The sequence below is a fragment of the Geospiza fortis genome, unplaced genomic scaffold (assembly GCF_000277835.1).
Source record: "Geospiza fortis unplaced genomic scaffold, GeoFor_1.0 scaffold281, whole genome shotgun sequence".
In the NCBI taxonomy this organism is placed as follows: Eukaryota; Metazoa; Chordata; class Aves; order Passeriformes; family Thraupidae; genus Geospiza; species Geospiza fortis.
Genome location: NW_005054340.1, coordinates 531,510 through 556,264, shown reverse-complemented (window position 1 = coordinate 556,264; position 24,755 = coordinate 531,510). Strand labels below are relative to the sequence as shown.

The 24,755-nt window shown below is 37.3% G+C and overlaps 1 protein-coding gene across 1 annotated transcript in view; it reads left to right on the top strand.

Moving 5' to 3' along the window:
* Positions 1–24,755, top strand: part of CTNND2 (catenin delta 2) — a 635,688-nt gene that overhangs the window by 488,884 nt on the left and 122,049 nt on the right. The window contains exons 9-10 of the mRNA XM_014307661.2: positions 3,938–4,151; positions 19,367–19,550. Coding sequence (XP_014163136.2) covers positions 3,938–4,151; positions 19,367–19,550 — 398 coding nt within the window. The remainder of the gene's footprint in view (positions 1–3,937; positions 4,152–19,366; positions 19,551–24,755) is intronic.

Here is a 24,755-nt window from a genome sequence, read left to right as displayed (position 1 = left end):
ATCAGAATTGTCCTCCTGGCTATGGCTCTTAGCTTCCTAAAGGACTTGAACAAATAATTTCATTTCCTTTGCCTCTATTTCAATACATTTAAATTGATCCTGCTGACATCCATCACAGTCTCACAATTTGTCAGGCTTACTTCAACGTGCTAGAGAGTATAGTTCTAAACATCTATATAGATATTTGATAGAAGCATGAAGATGGAATGAATAAAGGCCTGTTGTAAAAAAAAAACAAACAAAGCAAACAAAGCGAGAGAGTAGTCCAGATAAAAAACAGCGTCAGAAACTGGACTCCTAGTTGTGAACAATCAGTTCCATCTCTCCCTGCATGACACAGTTACTCTGCCAAATACCTGAGCTTGGAAATTCAATGAAAGTTTGTAAAATAAATATTCTATCTCCTAGGTAAGAATAGGTTCTTTCTTCAGTAAAATTTAAGAAATTTTGTCAAGTTATGTAAAGTGTTATGTAACAACTGTTTCATTTCTGTTGTATTACCCTTTTTTTTTCTGACAGAAATGCATTTTAGATTAATATTTAATGTCTTTGCTTTTAAGAAACTATCTTTGAATCACTTCAGTCTGCTGCTGGCTTCAGGTTCCTGTGAGAGGAAGAGCTGCATGAGCTGAACACTAGTATGCTGTCAGCTACCATAACTGGAAAGGGAAGGTGCAGCTCAGGAATACTGTCTCAGTGTAGCAGAACCACACATTTCCCTTCAGAAATGAGCAGAAGATAGCAAAACCTGTCGCCTGACAGCATCCACAGGATAAACTATTGGGGAGCATGAGATGCCACTTGATTGTGTGCAAGGGAAGGACTGGGAAAATCAGCATAGGCACAGAGTCCTTCTGAATGGAGACAGAGCCCTCTGAGTCTTCAGCTGAATTGTAAAACACAGAATGATTTTTTTCTACAAATTAATACTTTTTCACATTCTTACTCTTTTTTTTTTAGCAGCAAAGCAATTAAAATATTCATTCAACATATTGTGGTTTAAAAATATAATTCACAAAGATCAGCAGTCTTGTTTTCGTTCTGTCGTTCCTGATATTACTCATCGCACCAGGCAACTCATATATTTTTTAACTGTATTCTTTCTTCTATCGGATCTTGTTTCTTTTCCAAGGTTGAAGTGTGAAGCTCTGTGGTTGATTCACCTTTTGTAGAACTGATGCATAAATTTTTGTTCCTAGTCTTTTTAGTAAATGTCATCTGTTTTGTCATGTAGGTGGCTCTTCATGTAGCATGCTTGGTTTTTAAAATCTGGTTAGTAGGGGAAGCAAATGTATTTTTATATGAAGGTTAAATGGTAATGGATTGTAAACCCAAGCAAACAAAACAAGCAAGATTCACCCGGCATCTCTCCCAGATTAACTTGGTCAATTATTTTCTGGCTCAGAAATGAGCTCATTATCTAATTGCAAGTCATCCTGTTCACATGGAAAATATTTGACTAGTGATATAATTTGCAGCACCTTTTCTCTTTGACCTGCTTTTCTCATTTCTAAACTGAAAGAGGTCATGGTTTCTCTAAGCAGCAGAACCATAAAGTCTCAAAACATTGGTGAACTTTTCTGCCTGAAATTGATATATTTCGCCAATGTCCATTCATATCTTTTCATGCATCATATAGTGCCAGCTGTGGTAGTCTTTGAGGTGACCTGCATATTGCTCAGAAAGTTGCACATTAGTGCTGATATAATGCCTATTTAAGGAAAAATATCCTATTTTATCTTTAAACACTCTCACTTTGGCATTTAGACCAAAGTTGTGTGGTAATTGTATAGACATTAAAACATCTTAATTTAATACTTTAACATCATGGTGTATATGCTTTTTGATAACACAGCTGTTCTATTTTTTGGTTTTGCTGTTGATAAAAAAATAAGAATATGCCAGATAAACTTGAAGAAGAAAGGGAGACCTTCTGGTTTAGCAGTAAGTAATTTCATATAGCTCATTTTTGGAACCCTAAAGCCTGAAACACTTTTCAGTCTTTTTTGAGGTGAATCATAGATTCACATAATCATTTAGGTTGGAAACAATCAAGATCCTGTAGTCCAGCTATTAACTCAGCACTTCAAATTCCACCAATAAGTGCCATGTCTGCACACCTTTGAAATACCTTCAGGGATGGTGGCTCCACCAATTCCCTGGGCAACCCATTCCAATGCTTGATAACCTTTTCGGTGAAGAATTTTTTCATAATACCCAACTTAAACCCCCCCTGGCATAACATGAGGCCATTTCCTCTTGTCCTACCACTTGTTACTTAGGAGAAGAGACCAACTCCCACCTGTGGTCAGACTTCTTTTAGGCAGTTGTAGAGAGTGATAAGGTCATCCCTGAGCCTCCTTTCCTCCAGCTACTTCAGCTGCCCCACTCAGGACTTGTGCTCCAGACCCTTCCCCAGTCCATTGCCCTTCTCTGGACTTGCTCCAGCACCTCAATGTCCTTCTTTTAGTGAGGGCCCCAGGACTGAGCACAGGATTTGAATACTCACCAGTGCCAAGCAGAGGGGGAGGATCACTGCCCTGCTCCTGCTGGCCATACTATTGCTGATACAGGCCAGGATGCCATTGGCTTTCTTGGCCACCTGGGCACACTTTGGCTCATGTTCAGCTTGCTGTAGACAGTTCCTTTTCCAATGTTCAGCTTTCCAGCCACTCTTCCACAAGCCTGTAGCATCGCATGGGCTTGTTGTGACAGTACCACAGAATCCAGCACTTCACCTTGCTTAAGCTTGTGTTAGATCTATGAAATCCTATAAATTGGTTCTACATAAAGATTTTAAGTTAGTAAGTGAAGCTTGAATTCCTTATAGATTTTATTGTACTTTAAGTGTTTCCTTCTTCCAAGACTTCCCCCTGCAGAGCCCCAAGAACACATGGCCATGCAAAAACTGCTTCACAAATATTTCAAATTATTTTTGGTTGTCCTAAATGTAAAATGGCCAGCTGAAATGCCTGGCTTGTTTTGGGCCTTAGCCAACTATACATATGGGGAAACTTCTTGACCTTTTCAGAGTTGTCTGTGTAGTTTGCTTGAAGCTAAAGCATTGTACTCTTCAGATGTTAGTTATGAACCTGTGTGGTTTCTTAAAATTAGATCCAAGAACGATTACTCTTTGAGGAACAAATAGTGCCACAGAACAATAAAGTATTTGTTTGAAATGGTTTCATAATAAATTGCACTTAGTATTCCTGATCTTCTTGATAGTTTTTCCCAAATATTTTGTAGATATGCTTTTTTTAGAATGATTTTTATATGAGATATCGCATTAGAAATTTATTTTGTAGGCACCTTGGGTGCACATAAGACTTCTGTTCCTGCATCACTTACGGGTCTCTCTCAATATTGTTAGAACAAGCTTACCACAATTTATTTCCTATCCTTATCTTTATGTTTCTGGTGATTCCTTCTTTTCCTTTCATCATTGCTCATCCTGATTTAGTTGATAAAATGTCCTTACTGAGACTATAGTAGTTGTTCCCATTCCCAGTAATAAAATGTAAGGGCAGGACACCTAAAAACTTTATGATGTGAAGTGCTTTTTTTTGTTTGCTGTAGTCTTGTGGTTTTTTCTCTAGCTTGTGATGTGTTACACTCTGAAGGTGATGAGCCTGATGAGTGCAGAAGAAACTCTTGCCCAGGCAAACCTTGACAAACCATGAGAAATCTTGATGAGGCAACACTTGACTAATTTTAGCTGCTTTTACAGAAGTTCTGGTTTGTCAGCGTACAGTTATGTTGCCACTGAAAGAATAATACTAGGAATCAAGGCAGAGAAATGTAGCAGCTCTGTGATGTTACCAGCGCACCTTTGCTGGCCTGCAGCCTGCATAAAACACAGCTTCATTACATTGGACAGCATTTATTGGTACTGATGTTCATTGCCTAACTGTGTGATTATCACTTTGGCCTGTTTCAGATAAGAAGACAAGGTGGAATACAATTACTGGTGGACCTATTGGACCATCGGATGACAGAAGTCCACCGTAGTGCCTGTGGAGCTTTGAGAAACTTGGTGTATGGGAAAGCAAATGATGACAACAAAATAGCTCTGAAAAACTGTGGTGGTATCCCAGCATTAGTACGGTTACTCCGCAAGACTACAGATTTGGAAATCAGAGAACTGGTCACAGGTTTGAATTTTTCTATATTTTTGTTCAAATTCTCTGTCATTCTTGCAAGCACAGTTCTGTGCCACATGCCACTTGCTCCATCAGTAACCATTTCATGACCATCTTGTTTGCCATAGCAAAAAGCTTTCAAGCCGTTTGGATTTATGTAATGGATGAATGGCTTTCAATATCATGCAGTTTACAGATGTATGTATGGTTTATGCCTGTCGTTGCTGGTTCACTTTGTTCTTGGTGAGCCGTGAGTGCACTTGTGGGAGATGTGCTCCACACATGGATATGTTGTGGTGGGAATCCTCTGCTCTCCTCCTGTCTGATGTAGGGCTGGACAGGCAAGAGCCATATTTTACTGAATTTACTTAGAAACTGTTACTCATTGCTTTTATATCCTATGTAGTGATGTTGTGAGAGGGAGGATTTGTTCAGGGGTTTTCTGCCTTTCTTGGGGTTCCTACAGGAAAGTGGAAAACTGTATTGGAGTGGTGGACGTCATCTTCTGAAGCCTTTTGTCTGATATTTGGTAGCATGCTATGTGATGTGTTGCACACAGAGCATGCAGGTAGTAGTAGTTTATTTATTTTCTTGATGTAGGAGGATCTGGTCTTTTTAAGATTGTGTGGATTTTTTCCTTTCTGAAATTCAAGGGAGGGGAGGGGTGCTGGTATTCAGGAATACAGGAATGCTGTCAAACAGGACTGATATGAAATGTTTGGAGGTTTTTTCACCTTGCCCTTAAGCTAGTGTATCTAATATGCAAAACAGAAGTGAGATATAGGGTTGTTTTTTTATTTTTCACTTTGTGATTTCATTCTATTTGGTGATTATTTAACACTATAAATCAAAAATATTTTCATTATCCTGTTTCCAGTTTTCAATTGTATTTTCATTATGACTTTCCTACTAAAATATGTAAGAAAATTTGTCATTTCTGTCACGAATCATCACAGTACACGTTATCATCTGTGTTTGTGCAGAAATTACTTAGCCTTGTACATCAGGCCTCATTTAGGATACAGTTGATAAGATTATCATCCTTTGGTTGTGTCCAGGTTTCTTCCTTGAGGGTGTTTGAATAAACTGCATGGTGTTTATTAAATGTAGATTTTTTATATTTAATTTTGTTTCTTAGTTACAACAGTTATCACCTCCTACTTGTTAGTCAGGATTAATGGGGCAGAGATACAGGTTACATGAGCTCAAATTGTGCCTCCTGTGGAGTGACAGAATTACTGACAGATCTAATAAAGTGTAACCACTGCTTCATATTCAGCATACTTGTTTGTCTCTTGGTTATGTTGTCAGTATCCTGGCTCCAGGGAACATTCTGCCTATTTATTCTGAGTAGTAAGTGGCAAACTGCTAATACACCTCAGCATTCACCGTGGCACTTCCCACACCATCTGTAGCTGGAACAATGTCATTAGGTCATTTAAAAAATAGATACTGGGCTACAGTTTATGTTGGTTCCATTGCACAGTGTGCTGTTAAATGTTCCCAAATTCCCACTGAAAGAAAGGGTGTTTCTTTTCTAGTATGCCCTCAAAGTGTTATTACCAAGAGGATTAGGTAGTGACCATCAATGATGGGCAGTAACCTGCCTTTGTGCAGGTAGAGGCAGCTCCCAGGGATGGTGAGCATCAGGAGTGCTGGATGTGTATGCAAGGGGAGAAGACCAAGATGGTGACCCTGAGGAATGGAGTCAAAGTCAGAGGTATTTCAAGATTTTATTCCTGAGCCTGTTTTTGTATTGGAGTTTTTTGTTCGTTTTTAATAGCCACTACGTCCCAGAAGGCCACTGCTTGCCGTGGCACACAGTGCCATGTTTTCTGAAAGGCAGATGTTTTGTGCCATTCAGAATGCAGATCACTGGCCCTGGCTTTCAAAATGCAGACATGTTTGTGGTAGTGTTCTGCAAAGCTTCCTTCCAAAGCAAGGCTCATAGCTGCAGCTCTCATCTTGCATCTCTTAGGAAACAGGCTAAAGTCGTGCATCTGAATCAGTTCTCCTTTCCTTTTTATTTTGTTTAAGTTTTGTAGTGTGACAGCTGAATTCCTTCTTTCTGTCCTTTCTGGGGAATGAAAGGTAGCTCCTGCAGCAGCTCCCTTGGTAATGAAAAGATTTGACTTGGTGGCAGGCATAAGGAAGAATAAAAAGTTCCTCATGCTTTCCATCAGCCTTCCTGAGCTGAGGTGGCAGGAAAGTAATTATTTCAGTAGGGGCTCCACAGCCTGGAGGAGATGGAGAGAAAATAATAACAAATGTCTGTTTTGGGAGTAAACATAATACCTTGAGCCTTTCTGTCTCATGTTCATTGTGCATCCTGTCTGTATACGGGCTGCTCTTCTTTGTTACTTTTAGAGAGGACACAAAGTTCATGCCTTAGGAATTCATACAGGCTCTGACATGGCTGCCCCTAAATAGTCATCCACATTTGTCTGCAGAGCACTTCTCTTTGGTGGGGAAGTATCATTATCTCGGTCCTACAGATGGGGAGCTGAGCCTATCAAGTGTAAATGACCTGTCCAGAAATCTGGCAAGATGAAGGTGTGAATCACTCTGAGTAGGCACCCAGCTGCAAGGGAAGAAATATGGCCTGGAGAGGTTTTTTAGCAGCTCAATTTGTCTGGCAGTAGTGAAGCATTCATTGCCTGCCCCAAGTACCGTGAAGCACTTGCCCAGCAGAGCAAAAGTTCTGATATTAGTTTCTTCCTCAAACATGCACATTCTCTTCCTTCTTGTTGCTCTTCTCTAAGTAGATTATGACTTCCATTTCTGGCAATCTCAAGCCTGGTTTTGGAAGGGTATTTAAACCTGCAGACCAGCTTTCTAGCCCAGTAGCTCCTTGATTGTCAGGATTGCCTTCAGCACCATTTGTGGCTTGTCCTCTTTTCCAGAGATTTCTTTCTGCCGTAATCTCTCCAAAACAGAGTTTTTTTACTTTTTCCTTTATCTTGTCTTTCTCTTCCTCAGCAGCAGAGGTCATGGGCTAGTATTGGAAAACCTTACCATGCTCAAATTTTTGGACTGCACAAACTTAAACTTATAGCAAAGTGTTAGAGCTTCAAGGCTGTCTTATGTCAAGGAAATGGTTGCAGTGCAGGCTCCCATGAAGAAGCTCTGAGGGAAATGTGCTGCCTGGCTGTTATGAAATTAAATGATGTTAATGCCCAGGAAGTATTTCCTAAGATATAGGAAGATTATTCATACAGAAACACTTCCACAGTTACAGGTTTTTACTTGAAGAACATGGATAAAATTAGGTATACCCATGAATATATACGTTTGTGCAAAAGTGAAATACTCTGATAGAAATAGAGATATTGGCATGGCCTACAGCCTCTGGTACTTTTCCAAAGACTCAAACCTGAATCACAATGTAAGTCTGTAAATGAAAAGAAATAGGTGTAAGCTGAATGCACCACACTTAATCTAGCCATCTTTTTACCCCAGCACTGTGCTGCCAGTTTCCACAGTAGCACCTGTTAATGGGAAAAAATAAAAGCCTTCTATTTTAAAATAATTAAATGTTAACACTTTTCTAATAAATATAAATAGAGAGGAACACAGTACAAAATTAGCACAGATCCTGCAGATGGTAGAAAGAAATGTTTTCACTTGGTAATAATGACAATGAGTAACTGATTTCTGATTCTCCTGCCTTTAACAAGTTAATTATGAACCCTTCCACAAAATTCAAGTTTATAATTTTTCTATTTGTTTTACTGTCAGGGAAAAAATACATGGAAAAATCTGACATTTTAGCAAGGATAACAGAGGAATCTCATGGATGCCTTGTGCAGAAGATGAGGTCAAGCAGCTGTTGCTAGATCTTTCCGACTCAGGCTGTTCTATGATTCTGTAATTCAACTTATGCTTGCTCCTTCTTCCATCTGCTTGATTGGTTGACTGGGTACCTGTCTCAGATAAAATGGTTTAAACTGTTATTCTTCTCAGTTTTGACAAACAAGATCCTTCACAGCTAGAATGACAGTTTCTGCCTATGAACAATGAGGTACTTGGATTTAAGAAACTTCTTTTAAAGAGGGCCCTTGTATGAGTGCATCACCTGTTTAAAATCTGTAAATACCATTTCTGATTGAAAGGTAAAAGTGGATAATCCACTTTTAGAAAGTACATGATGATAAAGAGCTGCAGCTATAAATAATGTCAGGAGAAACTGGTTTTTTCCTGCGCTACCAGCCAGTCTCCTGCTTATTTTGGTTGACAATAAAGTGTCAGAGATTAACTATTGTCTACTAAAAATATATAAATTATAAAAATCAGCGCATAAAAAATTATAAAGCAGAAACTAACACTATACATACATACCAAATATAGATAGGTAGATACTGACTCTGTGTACTTCATTCATATTTTTATTCACTGAATTAAATGGCATATATTCCATTCCTGCAAAACACTACAAGATACTGTGTACAAAATGTTTTTTTCCTGAGGAGCACTAGTTCTTCAAGGTTCCTTAGCCCACTGTCAAACTGGACAGGGAAAAATTTCATATACTTCCCAGACTTTGGATTGCAGTAGTCATTAGTGTTGTCTTTAATTTCAGCTCTGGCCTGTTTGAGTTTTGGCCTGGTTGGTCCCCTGTTTTCACCCCATGTTATGCAATATTATTGCATAGTCCTGTTTCAGTTTTAGTAGCTGCTATATGTTTATAAGGAGGGGTTTATAACCTTATGGATAAGCTCTCAGTGTCACTGAAAGCAATGACATGCTGTTCACCTTAAATCTGTCAGGTGAAAGCTCCTTTTGATTGCATGCTGCTGCTTAGCATGTGCATAAATTATTGGCAGGTTGGTCAAGTCACTCTAGAAGGCCCCTTTGAGCCCTGTATCTGCCTTTGCTGATCTGTGTAGTTGTAAGTTAATGAGCCTGCAGTGATATGTAAAGCATGGTTAAGGGAGTATTCTATTTAAATGGACCTTTTAGCTCACTTCAGTGGAAGATTTAATCGGATTTCATTTTTTTAAAAGTAATTCTAGCCAATTATTTAGAATCTTTAACTTCCTAGTACAATGGCAGTTCTTTTGTTGGGGGTTCCCAAAGTCAAAATCACATGGCTGCAATTGTTTTCTATTGGTAATGTTATTTTCTAATTGGACTTTGTAAGGTATCCCACTTGTGATTTTTTTGTATATTAAATATATATATAAAAAAATATATAAATGTATATAATATTAAATCTTATTTAACAATATTGTGGCAAAGGGTTGACTGTTTAGTACTTAGAATCTTGAAGCCGTTTAATTTAATAGTTTTCTGCAAATGTACCCTTGACATACTTTAGTTACTGGAGTGTGTAAACACAGATGTGAAATTTTATTGTGATATAAACATTCATTTGGAGGTGGCACCTATTTGTAAACTTATTGCTCTCTGGAAATTTGATTTGAAAATGAATAAAGGCTCTTTTATCCCATTCTGAGATGACTTTCCCATAGCCTTAAGTAAAAAAGAACCAAACTCTTCTATGAGTTCTGTATTCTTATAGTATTTCACCTTGATATAATTCCTTAAATCTCTGTTGTATCCCTTTTCCTTTGCAGGTTTATATTAGGTGCTGCTGCAGTATTGCTCATATTAAGTATCCCATTTCTTAACTGTGTTCAAGTTTTGTAATGGAGCAATGCAAGTGTGGGGAAGCCTGACCAGAGAAAGGCCTAATTAATTAGCAGCTTTTGATATGTAATGTAAAAATATAAGTAGGAAGATAAGTGTACAAAGTGACTTGCTCTTGTAACCAAAGAGATGTTTTCAGCATTACAGAAACTGAAAAGCAGATTATAAAGATACATGTTTCAGGTTCAGATACATATCCTGCCTATCACAAGCTTTTCAAACAGATGACATGGAAAGCCATATATGTGTGCTTAAATTGTCATGATGGCATAATCATGCTCTAAGAATGCTGCTACAAGGTTGACATAGCTCTGGTCCAATATATGCTTAGCTAAGAGAATAGGACTGCCAAATATCCTTTGGGGCCCATAACTCTATGTGGCAAAACAAAATGGAGATGTGGGATAAATGCAGAAAGTACATAAGTGCCTTTTAAGATCCAGCTCCTCCACCTCCAGTATCTGTGTCCTCTCAAGTCAAAGAAATTAGAAAGGTTAAGCATGGAGTTAGATAACTGCTAGCGCAGAACACTGCTTTCAGAAGTGATGATTTTGATTTTGGCAGGATAATATGTTCATTCATTTCTTACTTAGTGTCTGCTCTGAACATAAGCGAATTCTCTTTGGTAACTTCAAACAAGTATTTTGAGGAACTCTGCCAAGCACAGAGGCAGGTGCCTTACAGACTTGAATTATTTTTCCACCAACAGATTTAGGATAAGATTAACAAATTACAAATCTACTTGCCTGGGCACTAAAGTTTGCTTGTTTGTTTTAAACGATTTTTATTCAAAATGGAGATTTAAACGGCATTAGCTCTAATAAACCTTTCCTACTCCTTCATTAAATGGATGTAATAGCAAGTACAATATCCTACCACAATCAATTTTAAAAGTTGGTTAAAGCTTATGAAGTACTTTACTTCTAATTAGGTGTTTTAAATAAAAGTTGTTTTCAACATTAACAAGATTATTTGTGTAATGAAAATTCCTATCTGTTTACTCTGGATCGAAGCCAGTGGCTGAATAAGGAATTACATATTGTAGTTTCTTCAGTATTTCTTTCAAGTAAAAGAGCCTTTTCAGTTCCCTGAGGTTACATAGTAATTTGACTCACTCCTTTAGCTTGAGATACTTTTAAGCCAACCTCCTTACTTCAATCTCCACCCTGAGTTCTCTGAACCACTGAGAATTTTTTTAAAAAAGCCAAACTCAGTCAAATCCCCTGCAAGTCTCAGCTTGCCTTTAAAACCATGTGTTTGATCTCACCGTCAAGACTTTGCACAGGCTAGTTTGTCATTTTATACTGTTATATCTAAAATCTTTTGGGGGGACAAAAGGAAACTAAGGGTTTGTTTAACTCAAAAAGACTACTTGTTACTACTACCTTGATAAAATTTGGCTTAATCCAGATCATTATCAAAGCTAAGAAATAGCAAAATAAATGAAGGCTTGTGGTCTGCAGGAGCAGCTGCTCAAGTTAATCTCGCTGAAGGTCCAAGAGCCCCAACACAACTTCAAACAACTCCACCAAGGTAGTTCAAACCCTATGGCAGGGTTAGTGGGCTGCATGGCAACTCTGTTTTTCCACCCCAGTCATCATTTACTTAAAGGTTTTACAGACAGTCTCTCAAAATCACTATTGCATCATCATCATTTTCATAAATTACTTAAAGCTTGTATTTTGTGTACTATTTGTACTTCTCCAGACTAATAGGCTGACATTTCATAGTCAGTGGATGTGCTACAGCCAGGCACAGCTGTGCGTTTTACTTTACAGTATGATTCTACAGTGTGGCAGAGTTTAAATTTAGATTTAGATTTTAAATCTAAATTTAGACTTTAACATCACTTACAGAAAATACTGCCATTATTTCTGGAAATGTGGAAATTATTTTCAAACGAATTCAGAGCAGGAATTAATTGGAATTTTATGAAGTTGTCATATGAACCCAGTGTGAAACCACTCACCAAAATACCAAATCTCTGTGGTCATTTTCCTTGCAAAACAGGAAGGCAAAGGGTTCTACAGCTTACACTCATATGATGTTGGGAAACTGATTTCCAGCCTATAGACTGTGACATCTTCAAGAAATTCCAGAGTCATTCAAAACACATCCTATTTATACTTCATATGTACCAGCAAATCTAAAAGTAATTTAATAAATTGTGTAATTTTTCTTCAGAAATTATGCTGTCTTATCAAATAACACTTAGGCAAACAATGTTGACAGTTCAACTGGATCATTTTACACTGTATCTATTACAATTTTACTGTCTAATTATAAAACAATCTTTGCCCCCTTCCTCAATATGCTGTCACTATTTTGGCTCTGAAAATGGGAAAACCCACTGATAGAATCTGTGGTCTTCATGAAGAGTTATTCTCAACTTTTTCTGAATCATCAGATTAACTTCTTCACCCCCTGCTGCTCCCAGTTAAATCAGGAGATGTGTTAAAATAGATACTTTCTCAAATCTTACACCCTGCTTTCTTAGCAACAGGCTGGGGTACTGATTTATCATGTAAGGTGTTAAATCCAAAGGATTTTTAGAGGTAGAAGGGAATGTACTGTTCCACGGCAATACCAAACATTCCCCAGGCTGGCAGTGCCTGTTTCCCTGCAGGTGAATGTGGCAGAGCAGAAGTCACTGGGTGCTGAGGTCTCTGCTGGAACAGTGCGATGCTCCTGCTAGGGGAGTCCCTCTCCTCTCTTTTAGGGGTCTGCTTGGGGCTGGTTTAATCTGTTTTCTCATCACAGCCTGCTTCCTTCTCCCAATTTCCCAGGCAAATTCACATTCATTTGTCCTGCATTTACCACCCTCAGTACCAACATAAAACCCAAGGCGGTCCCTTGTTGCTCTCCTTTTCTAAGTGGGAAGTTACTGTTTTCTCTTGTACAGTGAGATGCATCTTCTATAGAAAAGTCATTCAAGTTTTGCCCATGTTTCAATTCATGGAGCAGTGAAACTGATTTCATAATTTGCTTGTTAATATATTACATAAATAATTTTCTTTTTTTATTTTTTTACTTCAGTCAAATTTTAAGTTTAAGAGAAAATATCAAACAGGGTAATCTGGAGTGATACATAGAGGACATCTGTTGCAGCATATGGCTTGACATAAGAGCTGCATTGAAGTTTTTCAGCAAGTAGTAATTCTTTGGAAAAAGTCAGCTGGACATACAGTTTTAATGGGCCTGCCTGAATGATGGAGTATTAAAATGCTTACAGTTTAAAACCACTTTTTAGTTTGAAATGTTTGAGATTTGCCACACCAAGTACGCAAATTTTATTTTGAAAATTTTTTTTTTTGAGAAAAAGATTGGAATATTTCACTTTTCATTTACAAAACTAAAGTTTTGAGGTTATGGTGAAACATGTTCATTCTGTGGTCAAATTACTGTTTTCACTATGCCCAGTAATTTTATTATTTTTATTTATTTTTTAAATTTTATTTGTTGTTTTTAAGTTCAAAGGCCAACTTCCCTTCTTCCCTCCCAAATGTTATTTACATTTAATGTTATATACAGTATTCTCTTTTTCTTAGGAACAATTTGGTTAGTAAATGTTTCCTATTTTCTTCTTTTTTAGCAACTATACACCAAGGTTTTCATTTTGCACACAGATGCAATTTTATAGATAGGACTAACTTTCTAACTGGTTCTTTTTAGAAAGAAGTTTTGTATTTAGAGCTGTAACTTAATGTTCAGCTTTAGTTACAACATTTTTATTCTCTCTGTTAGGATCTGTTATCAAACATATGTTTTGATTTTGAGTGCTAATACAGGTGTAAGCACTGAAAAACATCTTGCCATTCATATATATCCATCCTTGTTAGATTCCCATGTTTTGTAATAAAGTACTTAATTTGGAATGGAACTGCCATTAGTCATGTGTTAGGATAAAACTTTTTTTGAAAGCAGTTGATATATTTTTTCTGTGTTTCTGTCACTTAGAATGAATTGGTTTTGGTTTGGCTTCAGTGTTTAACAGGACTCGTTGAATTTCATCAGCCAGGAAAGGAAGTCAAGCAGGAACCACTGATCTTTCTGCAGTAACCTTGGTCAACTCTTCTAGTGTTTCCTTTGCTGTTTAACATGAAGGCTAACAACTCTCTAACATTCTTGGCTGATACTTCTTCCCTTCCACAGCTATGTGTTAATTTTCAGTGTACAGCAGAAAAAGAGGAGCAACCTTAGCTCCAAATTCAGTCCCATTAGAGTAATACAATACAGCAATAGCATTTGGGTGGAACTTGGTCTTAATCAATACAAAAATTGGCCCCTCCTTTTTGTTTTAATAAAATCCAAGATGTAATTTTCAGATGAAAAGAGCAGCAATTGAGGAAAAAAAGGGCTAGTTTTTCAGAGGAATTGTTTATACTTTTTATACTCTATGTAGTCTTGTATTTTTATGTAGTCAAGATCAGTTGTATTTTTTGTAATGAAATAAAAAAACCCATACCATAATAATCCTTCTCCTCTGTGGAAGCTTTTCCCCTGTAAGGCTATGAGTGGATGCAAAAGCAAAATAATTATTGCTGCAACTTTGCTTAGCGTTCCATAAGCTCCTGCCTGCTCATGGCTTTTACTGAAACTCAGTATTTCTCAATGTGGAATTTTCCTATGTCAGCTTATACACAGATAGCAAACCACCTCTGTGCATGTCAACCAGTGAATTACAGCAAGGTATGCATAGTACTCATTCACAAACCAGATGAATATTTCAGGAAAATTGGTGAAAGTTCCTCATCTGTTATGCCAGTTTTTAACTTACTGTCAGAGTGTGCTTTTAAGGAGATTCCTTCTGAGCTGTGTGTTGTTCAGGTGCCAGAACTTTTCAAATCAGCCACTTTTTCTTTCCTACAGAAAGTCTGTTACTGAGCCAGTTTCTCACGGTTGAGCTGGTTGTGAAGTCTTACTGCACTTTGTATTAAGAAATGTTGTGGCTGATATTCAGCATCTCTGCAGCAGAACTGCTGTGATCTATCAGGAGCCCACACCTGCTGCCAGGGAGCAGATCCAGCTCTGCAGAGCAGCCTTGCAATTACAGTGGGGGCTCCAAGCGGCAGCCAGCAAATGACTTTTCTAGCACTTGGGAGCTTGGGCTAGAAGTTGTTTTTCCTAAGGATTCCAGCAAAAGATCCCTTGTGCTTGGCTTCTGTGCAGGGTATTTAGCACTCAGATTTCAATCTTAATTGTCATGTTCATGAGGGAAACACCCAGTAGTATTTCTGTGCCTTCAGCATATAAACAAAAATGCCTGCCAGTGCTTTGGTCTCTGTTTGTGGGATGCAGTCTCTCAGCACTATCAAATGGGTTTCTGCATCATTCCATGACCAACCTATTAAATTATCATGGAAAAGGAGAACCTGGATGTATTAGAATACTTTTGGATTTTTATTTTTACAGAGAATATGAAAGTTTACTTAAACATCCATATTGAGAAGAATCGAAGTCTTGTTTCTCCAAATAGTATTTGTTTACTTACAATCTTTTTACCATATAATTTATTTTTAAAAACATAGTGGCAGGGGCAATGCTGTTTGGAAAAGATGACTTTTCCAGTTTCTTGGTTTCCATTTATATTTGTAGTCTTAAGTTGTTCTGAGAGGTTTGTTTTTTATATATAAGTTGTCATTTGAGGTCGCATTAAATCATGAGCTAAATAGTTGTTTAGACGTCCCTGGTTGTGCATATGTTCTCTTGCTATGATGGTATTTTTTGCATAGATGCATGTGATCTCTATTTTCTTAACTTTGAATGGAATAAGGATAGCATGTGGCTTATCAGGTCTTGAGTTATATCTGACTTTAGATATACATATACCAGCTCTAACTAAAACACCAGCACAAAAATGCATTGAAGTGTTTAATCAGCGCAAGTTTGAGCTCCAGCCTGATTCAGAGATTATGGAGTTTTCTCTCTGACTGCCCCAATAAATTGAGCAACCCATTGGCCATAGCAGTTGCATGGCTTCTGATAAACTGCTCCAGAAGATGCAACTTGATGCAGTAAGATCTCCAGAATAAGCATTCCTGTAGTCTAAGGATCCTTCATCTGATGTCTGCTAAAATAATACTCAGACCCAAAATTCATCTTCTAACTGGAATCAACTGAATATTTTCAATACCAGTTTCTCCTCAGTTTTAAGCTTAAAATGTGATTGCAAGATACTTTTTCACTGTATTTCCATTTTTTATATGTAAGGGTGAAAAACCTCAACCTGCAAAAAGACTTGCTCAGTCTGGTGTAGCTCTTTTTGTCTTTCTACAAGTCTTCCAATATAACCAAAAAGTGATCTGAAAATGGAGACACAAAATGCTTAATCTGAATGCCTCACAGCTTTATAAGCAAGAAGAAGATAAGATATGAATGAAAGTGATTAATAGATGTTCAGCACTGATTAGTTTTTTATTTCATACCTCTCACAAGAGTCAATCTGCGGATGGTAAATGGTTGGATTGGACTGTTGGGTTGTTGGGTGGATCCCGCTTTTTGGCGTCAGTCACTGGTGGGTCCAGTCCCTTACCTTCCTGTGAGCAGCTGATGACAATGCAAATTCTCCAGGGGTCAGTCAAGGCACCTCTGAGGCATTTGCAGAGTTGCTTCTTGTGCTCAGAAACCCAGTTCAAGCAGGGCTTTCAGAGTATTCTGAGAGCTTCTTACAGTAGCCCTAAAGGGCATGTCATGAATACACACTTGGAAAATAATGTTCAGAATCATGGGGTGAGAAGGTGGCTGTGGAAGGGAAGGTGTATCAGGTAAAGGATTTATTTTATTGTCATTCTCCCTTGAAGAGTCAAGGCACTGGATTGTCTTCTCAGACCCCACATAAATCTAGCTCCAGGTTATCCTCAGCAAAAGCAGTGAGAAGTGAATTTCCAGTGCCCTTTCGTAATTGCAAATTTCTTAATTAAGAAGGTTACAAGGAGATGTGTAGAATGCCAACCTCAGCATGTAGCAGACTGCCCTGCTTGTGAGAATAAATTGTAACATGTCAGTAGAAAATTTTTGGTTCACGTGGTTGGCGGTATTCGGTTTCACAATTAGATAAAACGCATTGTTCTGGAGGGAAGAGGATTATCTCACTCTTTAGACTATGAGGAGTAAAAACTTGGAAGAAGGAATCAGGGCAATGCTTCTGCCTTGACTTAAATTTTGCTCGCTTCTGCCTTGACTTAAAATCATTTTAGGAGAAGGTGTAATAGCCATTTTAGGCTGGTGATCCCATCATCCTCTTACTCTGAAGGTTTGATTTTCCAGTTAGAGAAGTCAGAGGGAAAGATAGCTTAAAGAATATTTCTGGGCTCAGCTGTTGCTGCATACCACAATGTTTATGTGAATTTATCTTAAATTATCAAGAACCTGAAGTTAATAGAAAATAGTTTTGACATACATGTTTTTAAGCATTTTGCTAGATGGGGCTCTTATGTTTGCCTGTTTTGTATTATTTTTGCTTTTCCAGTTCATGACTACTTCTTGAAACCCAAAGTATTGTTTTGTTGCCATCAAAACACTCTCTTCTGCTTCACTTTTAAAATAGGACTTCTTTACAAAGTTACAGTACACTGTCTTGCATAAGAACTAAACTGAACCTTAAAGGGGGAGAGATTTGCATTCTGATTCTCTGCTTTTATACCATGCACATCTTTTACACCTGTCTAGATAAATGTAAAAAAAATAAAGGCAACTGTATTGTTGTTCTTACTGACAAAACCCAGCAAAATGCTAGGTATTTCAAGAATAGAAGGTGCCATTAAAGCTTTCCAAGAACAAGAACACATAGAAAAGCAAGTATAAATAGCCTTATGAAGGTCTTTATTCCTTTAAATATGGAATTCCTTTTCATAATGACATTCAGAACAGAATTCAAACAAAGACTCTTTTCTCTTTAAAGTAGCAATTCTTAATGAAAAAATGAATATTATTAAAATATTTTTCTTATTTCTGGGTTTTTTTGTCTGTAGCTGAATTTGGTCTGCCTCATGCAGATCATGTTAATAGGGTTTCTTTTACTACTATACTGATCAAAGTTTTATAATTAACTGTGTAACTACCTTTGCAGATAGTTACATATAAAATAATTTAAACATGAAATGTTATAACTGAAACAGTCTCCCTATAGAGGTAATTAATTTTAAAGGGAAATCCAAAAATGTAAGTTGATTCCTGTTAATGACACTGCTCTGTCAAAGCACAGAATGCTAAGGAAAATCTTGAGCAAGTAGTGTTCTTGCTGCTTGTATTTATAAATAACTGAGTCTGTGTTCCTAAGGCCTTCCTTCAGCATTTTCCTCCCACAACACTCTCTTGGATTTTTTGTAGTGTTTGTATTTGTAACCTATATACAATGATTATGATGGTAGTAATTCTTCTCTTTTGGTTGAAAACTTTATTAGATGTAAAATCCAAACTCAGTTTTGCCACTCAAGGTCAGACGTGGGGCCAGGCTACTGTCGTTTGGGAAGGAGAGTAGGGAGGAGTAGGATTGGATTCTACAGAAGAGGATGCATGTTGGCAAGGGGAGTGGCATGATGAGGCAGGCTTCCTCTTCCAGCTACTCCTGAGAGGGTGCTGAGTTAAAATAAAGGCCACTGGTTCTTCAGAACAGCAAATTGTCCTCCAGCTTCCCCCGGCAGTAAGAGCTGCCCAGCAGCAGCAGGCACTTGGCACAGCACTAAAGTCCCATGTGCTTTTCCTGCAAATACACAAATACTTAAATATGGGAATGGGAAGCAGTGTGTCTTTTACTCCTAACAATTTCTTGCCTGCCTTCTGTGTGGCACAATTGCAGTGACCTTGATCTTTGCAGATGTGCTTAGAAAACTTTGGCTCTTGGTTTCTCTTCTTTTTCTTTGGCACATTGCGAGTTGCAATGGATGAGATTTTAGTTTTTTGAAACTCCAGTAAATCTCCTTGTTAGTTGCACCACTGAGCTTGCTGTTTCCATGTAAAAATTACAGTATTCTCTAACTTTGTATAGCTAAATATTTAGATAATATAATATTACTTGCTGAAAGTACTACTGTATCAGGTTGTGAAAGAAGTCTTTTTGCTTGTAGTACCAACAAGCCTAGACAGTTACTTCCATTACAGTGATGATCACAGCGTGGAGGTTTTATTCTCTCATTTTGTGTCTATCAACACTGAAAGTTTTAGTGTAAATCAGAACCTGCTTTCTGCTACTGGTTTTTATTAATTTTACTTAGAATGAAGATATCTGAAGACCAAGCCCTAAAAAATTCCTTGTAATACTCCTTCATTCCATTTGTGCTTCACAGCCTGCATAGGCCTAGATCATAACCAGCTGCTCAGATGTTAGGCAGAGCTCTGAGAAATTTCCAGTGCTCCTGTGTCTACATGTTTCATATTTAAAGCTGTATTCCCACTGCAAAAGTTTGCAGGTGTCATTCAGCCCCATCTACAATGTAGTCTGTTTTATTTTTGACAGAAACAGCTAAATAAAACACATCAATGCTGTGAAATATATTGGTTTGTGTTGGGTTTTTTTAAACAAAAAACATTCCAACTTGTTTTGGAGAAGTGTTCATTATTAGTCATTTTACTTTTTGTAGGAGTTCTCTGGAATCTATCCTCCTGTGATGCACTGAAAATGCCAATCATCCAGGATGCCCTTGCAGTGTTGACCAATGCAGTGATCATCCCTCACTCTGGATGGGAAAACTCTCCACTCCAGGATGATCATAAAATACAGCTCCATTCGTCACAGGTGCTGCGCAATGCCACTGGGTGCCTACGGTGAGTACTTCAAAACCTGTGCTTTACCTTAATCATCTTGCTTTTGTTTGAATTGGTATTCCTCATTCTTAGTCATCCATGAACTAAATAATTGGTTTGTCCATCAAGAAAGATGATGACTTTCAGTGATGTGAACCTAAAGTTGGAAATTAATTGGAATACAAGCTTCAGGTCGTTAAAAAACAATCTTTAGAAGGGCTATTGGGGGTTTTCTGTTTTTCTTTTCTTAGCTGTTTTCATCCAAGCTTGTATAGTACATATATTTCCTCTCTTGTAGATTTGTCTTGTTTCTCCATTTGCTAAAGTCAGTATGTTCCCACTGTTACATCAAATTTAATCAGTACAAAAAATGATTAAGATATTCACAAAAAGTAATGTGTCTTAAAGGTTCCAGATGCCATTCCTGGAGTTGTGATAAATATATAAGTAGATTTTTATGCTCTGGGAAGATGAGAATTTCAAAAAGAGACCAATCAATTTAACATTTTTCAACCAAAATACTTAAATAAATTCTTAACAAATATGATAACTATTTATGTTTGTGTTTCAATGTCAAATTTGTATATGCAATGCAAAGGTGCATTTATATAAATATGTGCAATTTGATCTGTCCATTCCTAAAAGTCACTGTAGATGTGAGAATGCAAGTAGAATGAGTAGGAAGAATTTCAGTTTTGACAAAATCTTACTAAAGGAGAGAGTCATAGCAATTTCTGAATTCCAATGCGTATCAGTTTTGTGAAATGTTTTAAGATAACAGGCAGGTTCTTTTTAAGTGTAGATTTTTTTTCTTCACGTATATTGGAGAAAATAATCTGTCCCAGAGATATGAAAATAGATTTGTTAATATTTTTACATAGATCACAGAAAATAACATAGTGAATAGTAAGAGTCAGTAAGGCAATCTATGTTGTACGCTGCATCTAAAGCAGATATACATTAAAGAGCTAAATAAAAAAGTGATAGGAAGCAAAGTAAAATAGCAATATTTTTAATGTATGTGTAGCAAGCACCTTTTTGTCTTTGTGCTCTTTCATCAAATGAAATGTCTCCCTTTCCAAAGTTATATTTGAAAAGTTTAAGGGAAAAAACAATAAATATTATTGACAGTTTATATGCAATCTGAAGAGAATGAAAGATAGAAGATAATAACTTCCATACTGCAAATATGGAATTAAATGCAGTATTGCAGTATTGAACTTCAACCCAGGTGTGATTATGTGAATACCAGCTATTTTGGGGTATGTGACTGAAGCCAGGTGTTTGTACCTGAGTTGTTTTGACTTTTTTTGAAAAGAGTTTATGATATAATTGTGTTACATTGAATTCAAATCACTACCAAAAAAAGTTGCTATAATCGCTAGGAGGTGACAAAAGATGTTACATGAAGACCTTTCCTACATTAAAAGTCTCACATTTCCAGTATTTAATGTGTCTCAGTTAAAGAGCTGCCTCTGAAAGATACTTCTTGTACAAATTTGGAGCTTCACAGTGTCCCCTCTCTGAATGAGCATGTCCAGTGTTGCGCTCCCCTCACCATAAGCTCCATCTTCCTATTAATTTTTCTCAACTGCTTCTCAGGGACCAATGCTCATCCCTGATCCTGCAAACTTCAGTTTTTCCTGCCTCTTAGTTGATGGATTCATTGCACACTGGTCTTGAAATCTTTCTTCTTTCTGTTTTTTCTCTTGTGAGTGTGTGTGCACGCCCATTTGCAAACTGATGTGAGCTTACAGTAGCCTGCAGCCCGGGTGAGCCTGAGGACTGGGGCCACGGCAGAAGGGTACGTTGCCTATGGAACACACACGGCTTTGCAGCAAGGCTTCCTACCCAGCGCTTGATGGGCTGCTCTCACAGCAGAATGGCTTCTGGGCAGCTCGTGCTAAATAAGCTCATATCTGCCTGCAAAAGACTGTGCATATTAGAGCTCCTCAATCCTTCACAGATAGCTGTAGCAGCAGCTCACACTGCTGTCCTGAGCAGCTTGGTCTTCCTTCTAAGCCCAGGCCTTTCAGTCATAATACAGCTTTTTAATATCTTTCGGATATCAAACCCTCACTATTTCCCAAATGCATCTTTCTATCCTCTCTAATGGCTTCAGATATTTTTTTTGGCCTCCATCCATCTTCTTTAGATAGTTCCATCCCACTGAGTCTGTGTGGATGCTCTTTGGCAGAGCAAGAACATTTGGAGAGGATTGAAACTTATTTCTACTTCACACCAGCGGTAACTTCTCTTGCTTACTTTTCCCCACTGTTGAAAGTATCTCTCTCTATGCAAAATGTCAAATCTGAGATTGTGCAAGAGAGAAAAGTGCAAGCTCACCCCTGAGAAGGTAACTGGTTTCTTCTGTTGAATTAATGTAATATACCGGGACTGTGGACTGGAGGAAATAGCAGGTGTCAGAATTAAAAGATTAGAAAATAATGTGAAAATGGTTGGAGTCTTGCTCTGTTCAGGTGAAATACCCACCATCCTCAATAAACTGAACAGCTTTCACACTTTCCGCTTGGGTCTAGTTACAAGACTTGTAGTTCCATTTCAAGAGCTCAGTGGACAAGGGAAGTAAATCAAAAAGATGTATGTGGTTGCTGGCTGAGGTTGTGCTGTCCTTATTTGCTAAATGGAAAGTCCATTGTCATCTTCCATGGGAGAATTTCTTCTAAGACTTTGGTTTGGTCGTCCTCTGCTGTTTTCTGTTTTTGCTAGAGCTCATTTTGAGGGGATACAGTTAAAATTCTTTTGCATTGGGATTACCAGTGACAGTGCTCAGTATCAGAGGAAGAGTAGTGGTGTTCAGGATACTTGACAAATTCGGAACATCTAATGTTGGCAGATTTTAGAGACTTCAGGTTGTATTACATAGGTTTAATGCTAACAAATATGCCAGGAGGATTTGTGTTCGAGGGTTTTTTAAGTCTTCTGTGGCTTTGGTTGTCTGGTGTATTCACTGCTGAAAATGTTAAATAATATCTGAGAGCTGATGTAGTATAATCCACCCCATATACAACACTAGTAAGTAGTTTACAATGACCATTATACAGGATAGTAAGCTCTTTGTTTTGTGTTTTTGTCACAACAGTATATGAATTATTATTCTTTCTGCTGATCTTTGTTTTCTCAGTTTCTTGATGAGAATTTCTTTACAATTTTTCAATTTAAAAATTTGGCTATTACCTACAATTTTTAGTACTCATGCTTACTCATTATCTTTCTTAACCACATTCTTATGTCTGTAACTCCAGTCACCCAGTAATGCAGCTGAAATCACATGAAAAGCAGCGGCAATAGCAGACGTTCTCCTGTTATTTTCTCTTTTCCTTAAACATGTTATTTACAAACTGCACTTTGCATACTTTTCTGATTTGAAAAAAAGAAAGTATTTTAATACAATATCGTACAAAATAATTTTGAAACAAATTAATAACTGGAACACTTTGAAATTGTTTAGATAATTCAAAGATCTAAATACAGCATTATGGCTATCACTTACAAATTTAATCTAAATATTCAGCTTTCATAAATTGCCAGACCTCAGTGTGACATGTTGGAGTAATCACCCAATTTAGTTGCCTCCCTACTGAGATACTAGTACCTTACCTCATTAAGCTCTGGTAAAGTTAGACTTCTTTTTTTCCTTTTGTATTTTAGCTGCGACTCTTATAGTTGTGTTAGGGAAATACTGTATCTTTGATTTATAATTTCTGATTCTCCTAAAGTCAGGAATAGTCAGGTGAAAACTGAATTTGTAATCCCAGCTGTTAATGGGGGAGGGGTTTGCAATCCCCAATCTGAAATTTGAAAATCAACAAGAGAGACATTGAATAATGTTGTCTTAACCTGAAACATCAAGGTTACTTATTACAAAACCATAAATCCCTGTCCGGAGATTTATTTTAAAAAAATTGCAGACAAAAAATTTTCAAAAATTTTTGCCTCATGTGCAATCTCGAACCTTGTTTTTCTATTAATTCAAAATGAATTTAAATCAAATTAATACAATCTGAGGACTTTAAAGAATTTTAAGACTTTACTGTTTTAAAATTCTAATGTGGGTTTAGACACAGAATTGTTAAATTATTTTTCTTTGTTCCATGTTATATTTAATCTTTAACCATACACTGAAAGTACAGGGGCAACTGTGAAAATCAAAGGCCTGTGAAAATATTTTTCTTTACCCCATCAGTCTATTAGAAATTGTATGGGAGTATCATTCAAGAAGTTATTTCTTTAGAAAGCTCTGTATCTTTCCAAGCTTCATACTTCGTACTTTCTTACTTGTGAAACCTTTAACAAAATACCTTATTATTTTCAATTATTTTTCAACTGAATAAATATGTAACAAGCTCTCAAAGTAGAAGAGCAAAGGGGAAAAGTGCTTTTAAAACATGACTTGAATAACTGACCCAGTCGTATTTTCTGGATAGATCAACTTTTGGAAGGAACAAATTGCCTTGTTAAAACAATTTTTGTTAGCTGAGAAACTTGAATATCAAATGTTTTCAACTGGTTTGTGGGTGAGTGATGTATCTCACAGAGATTTACATCCAATACATTTGTCTCACTGTCTTGTATCTTCTCCAGTTCTCTTCTAAACATCCAAAGTCTGTTGACTCCTGTCCTTAGGAACTTCTGTACTCTGTTTTTGATAGAACATTCTGCTGCATACTAACAAAATAAGACATGGGAACAGCATCAAATAAATGACTTAGACTGTATTATTTGTCATCTGTTCAGTTTCTAGAGAAATATATATGTACACACATGTATGTGAAACGTGTTTGAGACTAAAGTGATACATGTATTATGTGCAAGGCTGTGGGTGTTTTTGTGTTGTATACATTCAGATATAGAAAGGATGATTGTGGAAGCCATCGTACCTTTCTGTCTTCACTGACTGCTGCAAGCCCTGAATATCTGCTGTTGAGTATAAATGCAGCTGGCTTCTTACCATAGGACCAGGATTGTTGTTGCTGATTTTGTGATTCTCCTCCTGTTAACAGAGCAGTCATGTTTTGTCCATCTCTGTTGATGCTGTGGTGGATATAGAGATTTTGGACTTACCAACCCACCTCAGTTCTCTCCATGCTTTTCTAGAACCTGGAGCTCTTCTCAGGTTCTGACCATGCAATTTTGTCCACGTAAAGCCCACGTTTTCTGTCAGGAAGAAACCTGTCAGAATGGAAAGTTAGGACAAAACTCAAA